Source organism: Cinclus cinclus, unplaced genomic scaffold (assembly GCF_963662255.1).
Source record: "Cinclus cinclus unplaced genomic scaffold, bCinCin1.1 SCAFFOLD_328, whole genome shotgun sequence".
In the NCBI taxonomy this organism is placed as follows: domain Eukaryota; kingdom Metazoa; phylum Chordata; class Aves; order Passeriformes; family Cinclidae; genus Cinclus; species Cinclus cinclus.
Window position 1 is genome coordinate 1 of NW_026912052.1, and position 13,816 is coordinate 13,816.

The following is a 13,816-nucleotide window of genomic DNA, read 5'->3' on the forward strand; positions in this document are numbered from 1 at the left end:
CCCCAATAAACCCCCAATAAATCCTCAATAAACCCCCAATAAATCCCCAATAAATCCCAATAAATCCTCAATAAATCCTCAATAAACCCCCAATAAATCCTCAATAAATCCCCAATAAATCCCCAATAAATCCCCAATAAATCCTCAATAAACCCCCAATAAATCCCCAATAAATCCCCAATAAATCCTCAATAAATCCCCAATAAATCCTCAATAAATCCTCAATAAATCCCCAATAAATCCTCAATAAACCCCCAATAAATCCCCAATAAATCCCAATAAATCCCCAATAAATCCTCAATAAATCCTCAATAAATCCCCAATAAATCCCCAATAAATCCTCAATAAATCCTCAATAAATCCCCAATAAATCCTCAATAAATCCTCAATAAATCCTCAATAAATCCTCAATAAATCCTCAATAAATCCCCAATAAATCCTCAATAAATCCTCAATAAATCCCCAATAAATCCCCAATAAATCCTCAATAAATCCCCAATAAATCCTCAATAAATCCTCAATAAATCCTCAATAAATCCTCAATAAATCCCCCGAACCCTCCCTGAACCCCCCCCAGGTACCCCCGTCTCCAGGTACCCCTCCCCCAGGTATCCCCCCCTCAAGTATCCCCCCCCCAGGATCTCCCCACAGGTATCCCCCTCCCCCAGGTACCCCTCCTCAGGTACCCTCCCCAGGTATCTCCCCCAGGTATCTCCCCCAGGTATCTCCCCCAGGTATCTCCTCCCCCAGGTATCTCTCCCAGGTACCCTCCCCAGGTATCTCCCCCAGGTATCTCCCCCAGGTACCCCTCCCCAGGTATCTCCCCCAGGTATCTCCCCCAGGTACCCCTCCCAGGTATCTCCCCCAGGTACCCCTCCCCAGGTATCTCCCCCAGGTATCATCTCCCCCAGGTACCCTCCCCAGGTATCTCCCCCAGGTACCCCTCCCCAGGTATCTCCCCCAGGTATCATCTCCCCCAGGTACCCTCCCCAGGTATCTCCCCCAGGTACCCCTCCCCAGGTATCTCCCCCAGGTATCATCTCCCCCAGGTACCCTCCCCAGGTACCCCCCCCAGGTATCTCCCCCAGGTACCCCCCCCAGGTACCCCCCCCAGGTATCTCCCCAGGTATCTCCCCAGGTATCTCCCCCAGGTACCCCCCCCAGGTACCCCCCCCAGGTACCCCCCATCCCCGCTACCCCCGGGGTCTCTCAGGCCGGGCCCAGCGCGATCCCGGCGCTGTCGCCGCGGGGCCGGGCGGAGCCCTCGGCCCTGCTCACGTTGTACTCGCCCTTCCTGCACTGGCGGCTCCTGAGGCAGCACCCGCCGGCCACGGCCAGAGCCAGCGCGGCCGCGCCTCCCAGTGCTCCCAGTGCCACCAGTAACGGCAGCCAGCTCTCTGCGGGGGGAGGGGATCGGTGACGTCGCGGGCGGCGTCAGAGGGGGCGTCGCGGGGGACCGGTGACGTCACCCGTGACGTCGCAGGGGAATATGCGACGTCACAGGGGACTGGTGACGTCGCGGGTGACGTCAGAGGTGATGTCACAGGGGATCGGTGGCGTCACGGGGGGGTTGATGACATCACAGGTGACATCGCAGGGGATAGGTGACATCACAGTGGACTGGTGACGTCACCGGGTGACATCACAGGGGATTGGTGGTGTTTACAGGGGACTGGTGACATCACCGGTGACATCACATGGGACTGATTACGTCAAGGGTGACGTCACTGGTGACATCACCCATTACGTCACAGGGGACTAGTGACGTCACCTGTGACGCCACAGGGGCTGATGACATCACAGGTGATGTCACATGTGACATCGCAGGGGATAGGTGCCATCACAGTGGACTGGTGACATCACCGGGTGACATCACAGGGGATTGGTGGTGTTACAGGGGACTGGTGACATCACAGGCGACGTCACCCATGACATCACAGGGGACCGGTGACATCACAGGGGACTGATGACATCAAGGGTGATGTCACAGGTGACATCACAGGTGATATCACAGGGGGATATGTGATGTCACAGGGGACTGGTGACGCCATGGGTGACGTCAGAGGTGATGTCACAGGGGGATTGGTGGTGTTTACAGGGGACTGGTGACATCACCAGTGACATCACAGGGGATTGGTGGTGTTACAGGGGACTGGTGACATCACAGGGGATCAGTGACATCACAGGGGACGGATGACATCAAGGGTGACGTCACAGGTGACATCACAGGTGACGTCACAAGAGATATGTGACATCACAGGGGACTGGTGACATCATGGGTGACGTCACAGGTGATCAGTGATGTCACAGGGGATCAGTGACACCAAGGAGGGACCCGTGACACTGAGGTGACAGTGAGCCCACGAGCGACAGTGACACAGGTGCCACCCAGGTGACACAATTGACACCGAGGTGACACCCAGGTGACACTGAGATGACACAGGTGACACCCAGGTGACACAGGTGATACTGAGATGACACAGGTGACACTCAGGTGACACAGGTGACAGGTGACACAGGTGACACTGAGGTGACACAGGTGACACAGGTGACACCCAGGTGACACAGGTGACACTCAGGTGACACCCAGGTGACACAGGTGATACTGAGATGACACAGGTGACAGGTGACACAGGTGACACTGAGATGACACAGGTGACACAGGTGATACTGAGATGACACTCAGGTGACACCCAGGTGACACTGAGGTGACACAGGTGACACCGGTGATACTGAGATGACACTCAGGTGACACCCAGGTGACACAGGTGACACTGAGGTGACACAGGTGACACAGGTGATACTGAGATGACACTCAGGTGACACCCAGGTGACACCCAGGTGACACTGAGATGACACAGGTGACACAGGTGATACTGAGATGACACTCAGGTGACACCCAGGTGACACTGAGGTGACACAGGTGACACCGGTGATACTGAGATGACACAGGTGACACCCAGGTGACACAGGTGACAGGTGACACAGGTGACACTGAGGTGACACAGGTGACACCGGTGATACTGAGATGACACTCAGGTGACACCCAGGTGACACTGAGGTGACACAGGTGACACCGGTGATACTGAGATGACACTCAGGTGACACCCAGGTGACACTGAGGTGACACAGGTGACACCGGTGATACTGAGATGACACTCAGGTGACACCCAGGTGACACTGAGGTGACACAGGTGACACCGGTGATACTGAGATGACACTCAGGTGACACCCAGGTGACACCCAGGTGACACTGAGATGACACAGGTGACACAGGTGATACTGAGATGACACTCAGGTGACACCCAGGTGACACAGGTGACACTGAGGTGACACAGGTGACACCGGTGATACTGAGATGACACTCAGGTGACACCCAGGTGACACAGGTGACACTGAGGTGACACAGGTGACACCGGTGATACTGAGATGACACTCAGGTGACACTGAGATGACACAGGTGACACTGAGATGACACAGGTGACACAGGTGATACTGAGATGACACTCAGGTGACACCCAGGTGACACTGAGGTGACACAGGTGACACCGGTGATACTGAGATGACACTCAGGTGACACCCAGGTGACACAGGTGACACTGAGGTGACACAGGTGACACCGGTGATACTGAGATGACACTCAGGTGACACCCAGGTGACACAGATGACACTGAGGTGACACAGGTGACACCGGTGATACTGAGATGACACTCAGGTGACACCCAGGTGACACAGGTGACACTGAGGTGACACAGGTGACACCGGTGATACTGAGATGACACCCAGGTGACACCCAGGTGACACTGAGGTGACACAGGTGACACAGGTGATACTGAGATGACACTCAGGTGACACCCAGGTGACACTGAGGTGACACAGGTGACACAGGTGATACTGAGATGACACTCAGGTGACACCCAGGTGACACCCAGGTGACACTGAGGTGACACAGGTGACACAGGTGATACTGAGATGACACTCAGGTGACACCCAGGTGACACAGGTGACACTGAGGTGACACAGGTGACACAGGTGATACTGAGATGACACTCAGGTGACACCCAGGTGACACTGAGGTGACACAGGTGACACAGGTGATACTGAGATGACACTCAGGTGACACCCAGGTGACACCGAGCTGCCGCTGCCCCCCTCCCCTCCCCGTCCCCTCCCCAGCCCGCTCTCACCGTCCACGCTCACCACGACGCTCGCCGCTCGCCGCCCGTGGGGGTTGCTCGCCGTGCAGGTGTACTCGCCGCCGTTGGCCGCGGTGGCCGCGGTGACCGTGACCGAGCGGTTGTCGCTGGCCAGGCGCAGGTTGGGGGCGGGGGGCAGCGCCCAGGTGTAGGTGGGCACCGGTTCCCCCTCGGCGCCGCAGTCCAGGGTGAAGGCGGCGCCGCGGGCGACGCTGGCGGAGGGCAGGACGCGCACGGTGACACCGGCGGGGCCGTCTGAGCCGGGGGTGGGACACAGGGGACAGCGGGCCGTGCTCGGAACCGACCCGAAATCCCGGGGTTTGCACCCCAAAATAGTCATTTAATAATAATAATAATCATAATAATCATAATAATCATAATAATAAAAACCCCGGTCGCGGTGACACCGCACGGGGTGACACCGGGGGGGGAGGAACCCCGGACCCATCCCCGGTGCTCCGGTGACCCCCCCCAAAATCATTCCCGGTGCCCCCAGACCCATCCCCGGTTCCCCGGGATGCCCCCAAATCCTTCCCCGGGACCCCCCAGACCCATCCCCGGTGCCCCCAGACCCATCCCAAAACCCCGAGGTCTCCCCACCCCCCCCCCCAACCCATCCCCGGTTCCCCCGGTGACGCCCCCAGACCCAAAATCCCGTTTGTTTATTTTGTTTTTGGGGTTTTTTTTTTCCCTGCCCGCACTCACACTCCACGCTCACGGTGACATTGCGGGTGGCCCAGCCGTGCGTGTTGGTGGCCCGGCACTCGTAGGTGCCCGCGTGGGCTCTGGTGACATTGGGGGTGGCCTGGGAGGGGTCCCGGCTGTCACCACCCGGCTCGGTGACATTGAGGGAGGTGCCGGCGATGTCGCGATTGTCGCCCAGCTTGGAGCAGGTGACGAGGGGCGGGGGGTTCCCGGTGGCCGCGCAGCTCAGCCGGGCCGGGGTCCCCTCCAGCCACCGGCGGCGCTCGGGGCAGCCGCGCTCGCCGAGGCTCGGTTGGTCTGGAAGGGGAGAGGGGATGGGAGAGAGGGGAGGGGGGTCCCGGTGAGACCACCCGAACCCCCCCCGCCCCCCATCCCGGATCAACCGGGAACCGCCCCGGGACCGCTGGGACCGCTCCGAGTAAAGCCGGGCTCGGCATCATCCCCGGTCCCGGCACCATCCCCGGTCCCGGCACCATCCCCGGTCCCGGTACCATCCCCGGTCCCGGCACCATCCCCGGTCCCGGCATCATCCCCGGTCCCGGTACCATCCCCGGTCCCGGCATCATCCCCGGTCCCGGCACCATCCCCGGTCCCGGCACCATCCCCGGTCCCGGTACCATCCCCGGTCCCGGCACCATCCCCGGTCCCGGCACCATCCCCGGTCCCGGTATCATCCCCGGTCCCGGCACCATCCCCGGTCCCGGCACCATCCCCGGTCCCGGTATCATCCCCGGTCCCGGCACCATCCCCGGTCCCGGCATCATCCCCGGTCCCGGTACCATCCCCGGTCCCGGCACCATCCCCGGTCCCGGCATCATCCCCGGTCCCGGTACCATCCCCGGTCCCGGCCGTGCCGGGCATGGAGGGGACATCGCGGGGGGCACCGGATGGGTGGGACACCGGTGTGGCACCGGTGTGACATCCCTGTGACATCCCTGTGACATCCCTGACACAGTCCTGACCCCGCCACATCCCCATCCCCTCCTTGTCCCCATCCCTGTCCCCATCCCTGTCCCCTCCCTGTCCCCATCCCTGTCCCATCCCTGTCCCCTCCCTGTCCCCATCCCTGTCCCCATCCCTGTCCCCTCCCTGTCCCCTCCCTGTCCCCTCCCTGTCCCCATCCCTGTCCCCTCCCTGTCCCCTCCCTGTCCCCATCCCTGTCCCCATCCCTGTCCCCTCCCTGTCCCCATCCCTGTCCCATCCCTGTCCCCATCCTTGTCCCCATCCCTGTCCCATCCCTGTCCCCTCCCTGTCCCCATCCCTGTCCCATCCCTGTCCCCATCCTTGTCCCCATCCCTGTCCCCATCCCCATCCCCTCCCGTCCCCCCCCCCAGCCCGCTGTCCCCTCCCTCACTGTCACACTCACACTCCACGGTGACAAGGACGTTCCTCACGGCCACCCCGTGCCGGTTGCTGGCCCTGCACACGTAGCGGCCACCATCGGCCCGGGTGACCACGCGACCTCCCTGGCTGCGGGTGACACCTCCGTGGTGGCCGCCACCATCTCCAGTGTCACCATCTCCAGTGTCACCATCTCCAGTGTCACCATCTCCAGTGCCACCATGAGTGTCACCATCTTCAGTGCCACCATGAGTGTCACCATCTCCAGTGCCACCATCTCCAGTGCCACCATGACGAGTGTCACCATCTCCAATGCCACCATCTCCAGTGCCACCATGATGAGTGCCACCATCTCCAGTGTCACCATGATGAGTGCCACCATCTCCAGTGTCACCATCTCCAGTGCCACCATGATGAGTGCCACCATCTCCAGTGTCACCATCTCCAGTGCCACCATGATGAGTGCCACCATCTCCAGTGCCACCATCTCCAGTGCCACCATGATGAGTGCCACCATCTCCAGTGCCACCATCTCCAGCGCCACCATCCCGACTGTCACCGCGCTCGGTGCCACCGCGGCGGGCGCAGCGCGTGCTGGGCGCGGGGTCCCCATCTCCGCGACACTCCAGCTGCCACCTCTGTCCCTCCACCCAGACTCGACGCGCCGGACACCCGGACTCGGACAGCGTGGGCTCGTCTTTGGGTCGGGGACACGCAGAGACAGAGACGGGGACGCCGTCACCTCGGCGGCCACCTCGGAGGGGACCCCGCGACGCCGTCCCCGCCGTCACTCACACTCCACGCGGACCGTGACGCTCCGGCTCCGTGTCCCCAAAGCGTTGGTGGCGTTGCACACGTAGGTCCCGGCGAGCGAGCGGGTGACCGGTAAGGGCTCGGTGGTGGCCACGGTGACGCCGTTGTGACCGCAGACCACGGTGGGCGAGGGGTTGCCGGTGGCGAGGCAGGACAGAGATCGACGCGTGCCCCGCACCCACGTGCGGTTAACGGGACAACCGCCGGCCGGGATTTCGGGGAGATCTGGGGGTAGGGGGGAGAGAGAGAGAAAAATGGAATTGGGAATTGTCGGGAGGGGAGAGGGGGAGGATTCGGGGTGGAAAAAAAGGGGATTTGGGAATTGTCGGGAGGGGATTTTGGGAAGATTTGGGGTGAAAAAAGGGGATTTGGGAATTGTCGGGTGGGGATTTTGGGAAGATTTGGGGTGAAAAAAGAGGATTTGGGAATTGTCGGGAGGGGATTTTGGGAAGATTTGGGGTGAAAAAAGAGCATTTGGGAATTGTTGGGAGGGGAGAGGGGGAAGGATTTGGGGTGAAAAAAGGGAATTTGGGAATTAGGAGGGGAGAGGGGAAGGATTTGGGGTGAAAAAAGGGGATTTGGGAATTGTCGGGAGGGGATTTTGGGAAGATTTGGGGTGAAAAAAGAGCATTTGGGAATTGTTGGGAGGGGAGAGGGGGAAGGATTTGGGGTGAAAAAAGGGAATTTGGGAATTAGGAGGGGAGAGGGGAAGGATTTGGGGTGAAAAAAGGGGATTTGGGAATTGTCGGGAGGGGATTTTGGGAAGATTTGGGGTGAAAAAAGAGCATTTGGGAATTGTTGGGAGGGGAGAGGGGGAAGGATTTGGGGTGAAAAAAGGGGATTTGGGAATTGTCGGGGGGGGGGGGGGGGGGGGGCGGGGCGGGCGGGGTCTCTGGCCGGGATTTTTGGGCTGGACAGAAAACAAAACAAAAAAAAAACACAAAACAAAAAGAAAAAAAAAAAAGGGGGGGATTTGGGAGCGAGGCGCCGCGGATGTCGCGACACTCACAGAGCACCGTCAGCCGCGCCACCGCGTCCTTTGTCACCACGCTGTCGCCCACCTCCAGGCTAGCCCGGCACAGGAATTGGCGACCGTCCAGGTGTGGCCGGGCCACCATCCTGAGCTGCAGCCGGGGCTGCGGCCCCTCGGCCAGGACCCCCCCGCTCTGATCGCGGAGCTGCAGCCGCAGCTCGGGGGGCTCGGGGGGCTCGGGGGGCTCGGGGGGCTCGGGGCTGGCGGTGCCGGTGCCACATGTCATTGTCACCTCTGTGCCCGACACCGCCGGCTCCGGGCTCAGCTCCAGGGAAGGCTCCGGGAATCCTGCGGGAAGGTTCCATGCAATCCCAGCGAGGTTTTTTATATTTTTATTTTATTTTATTTTATTTTATTTTTTGAGGGGGGAGGGCGGTGATGTCGCCCCCTCCTCTCCCCTCCTCTCCTCTCCCCTCCCCTCGCCGTTCCTTACGGTAAACGTGGATTCGGCTCCTCGCCGTTTTGGCCACCGTGGCCACCGTGGCCGTGCAGCTGAGCTCCTGCTGGCCCGGCCGCCGCGGGGACAGCTCGGTGCTGGCTGTCACCGTGTCCCCGGCCACCACCGCGGTGACGTTCAGCGGCTCCTGGTCCAGCGTGGCGGTGACGCGGATGTCACCGGCCGGGAAGGCACCGGAGATGCGACAGCGGGCGGTGACGGAGCTGCCGAATTCCAGGATGGAAGGAGCCTGGAGCTGGGGGGGATCCGGGAGAGCTGCGGGGACAGCGGCACAGGGAGTGGGTGGGGACACCGGGAATGTCACTGGGATAGTGGGAGTGACACTGGGATACTGGGAGTGTCACTGGGAGTGACACTGGGATACTGGGAGTGACACTGGGAGTGACACCGGGATACTGGGAGTGACAATGGGATACTGGGAGTGACACCGGGATACTGGGAGTGACACTGGGATACTGGGAGTGACACCGGGATACTGGGAGTGACACCGGGATACTGGGAGTGACACTGGGAGCGACACCGGGATACTGGGAGTGACACTGGGATACTGGGAGTGACACCGGGATACTGGGAGTGACACTGGGAGTGACACCGGGATACTGGGAGTGACACTGGGATACTGGGAGTGACACCGGGATACTGGGAGTGACACTGGGAGTGACACCGGGATACTGGGAGTGACACCGGGATACTGGGAGTGACACTGGGAGTGACACCGGGATACTGGGAGTGACACTGGGATACTGGGAGTGCCACTGGGATACTGGGAGTGACCCTGGGAGTGACACTGGGATACTGGGAGTGCCACCGGGATACTGGGAGTGACACTGGGAGTGACACCGGGATACTGGGAGTGACACCGGGATACTGGGAGTGACACTGGGAGTGACACCGGGATACTGGGAGTGACAATGGGATACTGGGAGTGTCACTGGGATAGTGGGAGGGACACTGGGATACTGGGAGTGTCACTGGGATACTGGGAGTGACACTGGGATAGTGGGAGTGACATCGGGATACTGGGAGTGACACTGGGAGTGACACCGGGATACTGGGAGTGACACCGGGATACTGGGAGTGCCACTGGGATACTGGGAGTGACCCTGGGAGTGACACTGGGATACTGGGAGTGACACCGGGATACTGGGAGTGACACTGGGATACTGGGAGTGTCACTGGGATACTGGGAGTGACACCGGGATACTGGGAGTGACACTGGGAGTGACACCGGGATACTGGGAGTGACATCGGGATACTGGGAGTGTCACCGGGATACTGGGAGTGTCACTGGGATACTGGGAGTGACACCGGGATACTGGGAGTGACATCGGGATACTGGGAATGTCACTGGGATAGTGGGAGTGACACTGGGATACTGGGAGTGACATCAGGATACTGGGAGCGACACTGGGATACTGGGAGTGACACTGGGAATGTCACTGGGATAGTGGGAATGACACTGGGATAGTGGGAGTGACACTGGGAGTGACACCGGGATACTGGGAGTGACACCGGGACACTGGGAGTGACACTGGGATAGTGGGAGCGACACCGGGATACTGGGAGTGACACCGGGATACTGGGAGTGACATCGGGATACTGGGAGGGACACTGGGAGTGACAATGGGATACTGGGAGTGTCACCGGGATACTGGGAGTGACAATGGGATACTGGGAGTGACACCGGGATACTGGGAGTGACACTGGGATACTGGGAGTGACACAGGGATACTGGGAAGGACACTGGGACACGGGAATGTCACCAGGGTGCAGGTGGGACAGTTTCGGGATGCTGGGAATGTCCCCAGGACACCAGGAATGTCCCCAAGGTCACCAGGATTGGGACACATCCCCAAACACCGCACCAGGACCCCGATGACCTCGGCGTCACCAGCAGGGCTTCAATAAAACCGGAGACCCAGCGGCCCGAGCGACACCCCCGGACCCCTGGTGGCACGGCCGGGTGGGTGACAAGGACACGACGAAGCCACCAGCACTCACCCAACACCGAGAGCGTGACAAGGACACGACGAAGCCACCGGCACTCACCGAACACCGAGAGCGTGACAGGGACACGACGAAGCCACCGGCACTCACCCAACACCGAGAGCGTGACAAGGACACGACGAAGCCACCGGCACTCACCGAACACCGAGAGAGTGACAGGGACACGACAAAGCCACCGGCACTCACCCAACACCGAGAGCGTGACAGGGACACGACAAAGCCACCGGCACTCACCGAACACCGAGAGCGTGACAAGGACACGACGAAGCCACCGGCACTCACCGAACACCGAGAGCGTGACGGGCACGGCGGCGCTGGCGAAGAGCGGCCCGTGCGGCCTCAGGGACAGCTCGGCGTGGCAAGCGACGTCCTGGCCGTGGTCGCCGCGCTCGGCGGTCAGCACGTGGGTCACGGCCACGCTGGCGCTGCCCTCGGCGTCGCCGAAGCTCTCGGTGCGCAGCGTCTCGGCGCCGCGGCGCAGCGTCACCGTCAGGTTGGCCACCGGTGCCACCTCCAGCACGTGGCACGTCAGGTTCCGGCTGTCGCCCACGGCCACCGGCGGCACCGGATCCAGAGCCACCTTCTGTGGGAGTTCTGGGGGAGGGTTGGAGAAATCCGGGGGGGGGAAAGCAGGCAAAGAAACCGATGGAGAAACGGAGAAACGGAGAAACGGAGAAACGGAGAAATGGAGAAATGGAGAAATGGGGAAATGGGGAAATGGGGAAATGGAGAAATGGGAAATGGAGAAATGGAGAAATGGAGAAATGGAGAAATGGGGAAATGGGGAAATGGAGAAATGGGAAATGGGGAAATGGAGAAATGGAGAAATGGAGAAATGGGGAAATGGGGAAATGGAGAAATGGGAAATGGGGAAATGGAGAAATGGGGAAATGGAGAAATGGGGAAATGGAGAAATGGGGAAATGGGGAAATGGAGAAATGGAGAAATGGGGAAATGGGGAAATGGAGAAATGGAGAAACGGAGAAATGGAGAAAAGGAGAAATGGAGAAATGGAGAATTGGAGAAATGGAGAAATGGAGAAATGGAGAAATGGAGAAAAAGAGAAATGGAGAAATGGGGAAATGGGGAAATGGAGAAATGGGGAAATGGGGAAATGGGGAAATGGAGAAATGGGGAAATGGGGAAATGGGGAAATGGGGAAATGGAGAAATGGGAAATGGGGAAATGGGGAAACGGAGAAACGGGGAAACGGAGAAACGGAGAAACGGAGAAACGGAGAAAAGGAGAAACGGAGAAGTGGAGAAATGGAGAAATGGAGAAATGGGGAAATGGAGAAATGGGGAAATGGAGAAATGGGGAAATGGAGAAATGGAGAAATGGAGAAACGGAGAAAAGGAGAATTGGAGAAATGGGGAAATGGAGAAATGGAGAAATGGAGAAATGGGGAAATGGGGAAATGGGGAAATGGAGAAAAGGAGAAACGGAGAAAAGGAGAAATGGAGAAATAAATAAACAAACAAATTAATTCAAGTAGGAGAAATTGGGGGGAAAAAAACAAAAGGACAAAGTAGGTGCCACCACGATGTCACCACGATGTCACCATTATGTCACCATTGATGCCACCTTGATGTCATCACGATGTCACCACAACATCACCACAATGCCACCATGATGTCACCACGATTTCACCATGATGTCACCATTGATGTCACCACAACGCCACCACAACACCACCACTGATGCCACCACGAGGCCACCAACGATGTCACCACAATGTCACCATTGATGCCACCATAATGCCACCACGATTTCACCATGGTGTCACCATTGATGCCACCACAACGCCACCACGAGGCCCCCACAGCACCACCACTGATGTCACCACAATGTCACCATTGATGCCACCATAATGCCACCACGATTTCACCATGGTGTCACCATTGATGCCACCACAACGCCACCACGAGGCCCCCACAGCACCACCACTGATGTCACCACAATGTCACCATTGATTCCACCACGTCACCACAATGCCACCATGATGTCACCACGGTTTCACCATGATGTCACCATTGATGTCACCACAACGCCACCTTTGATGCCACCGCGAGGCCACCATTGACACAACGCCACCACAATGCCACCATTGATGCCACCACGATGTCACCATTGATGCCACCACGATGTCACCATTGATGCCACCACAACGCCACCATTGATGCCACCACAATGCCACCACGTTGCCATCGTGACGTCAGCACGATTTCACCATGATGTCACCATTGATGCCACCACGAGGCCACCATGACGTCACCACTGATGCCACCGTGATTTCACCACGATGTCACCACCGATGCCACCACGAGGCCACCATCGACACAACGCCACCATTGATGCCACCATCGACACAACGCCACCACAACGCCACGAGGCCACCACCGATGCCGCCACGAGGCCACCGCGGCTCCCCGGCCTCGCCGTCCCCGCACTCACGGTAGACGAGGATCCGCCAGCTGGCGCTGGCCTCGCTGTCCCCGCAGCGTCCCCAGCAGGCGACGGGGTCGGGATTCCACTCGGACACGTCGCCGATCCGGAAGATTTTCCAGCGCGGCCCCTCTGGGCCGGGGGTGACGGGCAGGGGGGTCCGGAGCGCCAGCGTGGCGTTGTCCCCCGGGCACGGGCTGAGGCTGCAGTTGATGGTGACAGAGCCACCCGAGGCCACCACGGCCACCCGAGGCCAGGCCAGCACCGTGAAGGTGCCGCGGGCGACCCCTGTGAGAGCACCCCCCACCCCCCCCCCCCCCAAGATTGTGGGGATGGGAATTGGGGAGAAAAGGGGGACAGAGCGACCCCGGAATGGGGACAGCCCCCTCCACCCCCCCACCCCCCCCAAAAAAAAAATAAATGGGGCAGGGACATCTCAAAATGGGACAGGGACAGCCCAAAAATGGGACAGGGACAGCCCAAAAATGGGGCAGGGACCCCAAAAAGGGACAGGGACAGCCCAAAAATGGGACGGGGACAGCCCAAAAATGGGACGGGGACACCTCAAAAATGGGGCAGGGACACCAAAAAGGGATAGGGACAGCCCAAAAATGGGACTGGGACACCTCAAAAATGGGACGGGGACACCTCAAAAATGGGGCAGGGACACCAAAAAGGGACAGGGACAGCCCAAAAATGGGACAGGGACACCTCAAAAATGGGACGGGGACACCTCAAAAATGGGGCAGGGACACCAAAAAGGGACAGGGACAGCCCAAAAATGGGACAGGGACACCTCAAAAATGAGGCAGGGACAGC

At 59.3% G+C, this 13,816-nt stretch overlaps 1 protein-coding gene across 1 annotated transcript; it reads right to left on the bottom strand.

Moving 5' to 3' along the window:
* Window positions 1-1,209: 1,209 nt before the first annotated feature.
* On the bottom strand, window positions 1,210-13,285 carry LOC134057117 (intercellular adhesion molecule 1-like; the record flags this gene model as incomplete). The annotated part of the gene is made up of 10 exons (XM_062514140.1): window positions 1,210-1,397; window positions 4,188-4,451; window positions 4,902-5,198; window positions 6,268-6,405; window positions 6,817-6,939; window positions 7,038-7,280; window positions 8,065-8,376; window positions 8,522-8,800; window positions 10,835-11,146; window positions 13,007-13,285. Coding segments are annotated over 10 exons (2,435 nt in total), but the record flags the coding sequence as incomplete, so codon positions are not given.
* Window positions 13,286-13,816: the final 531 nt, after the last annotated feature.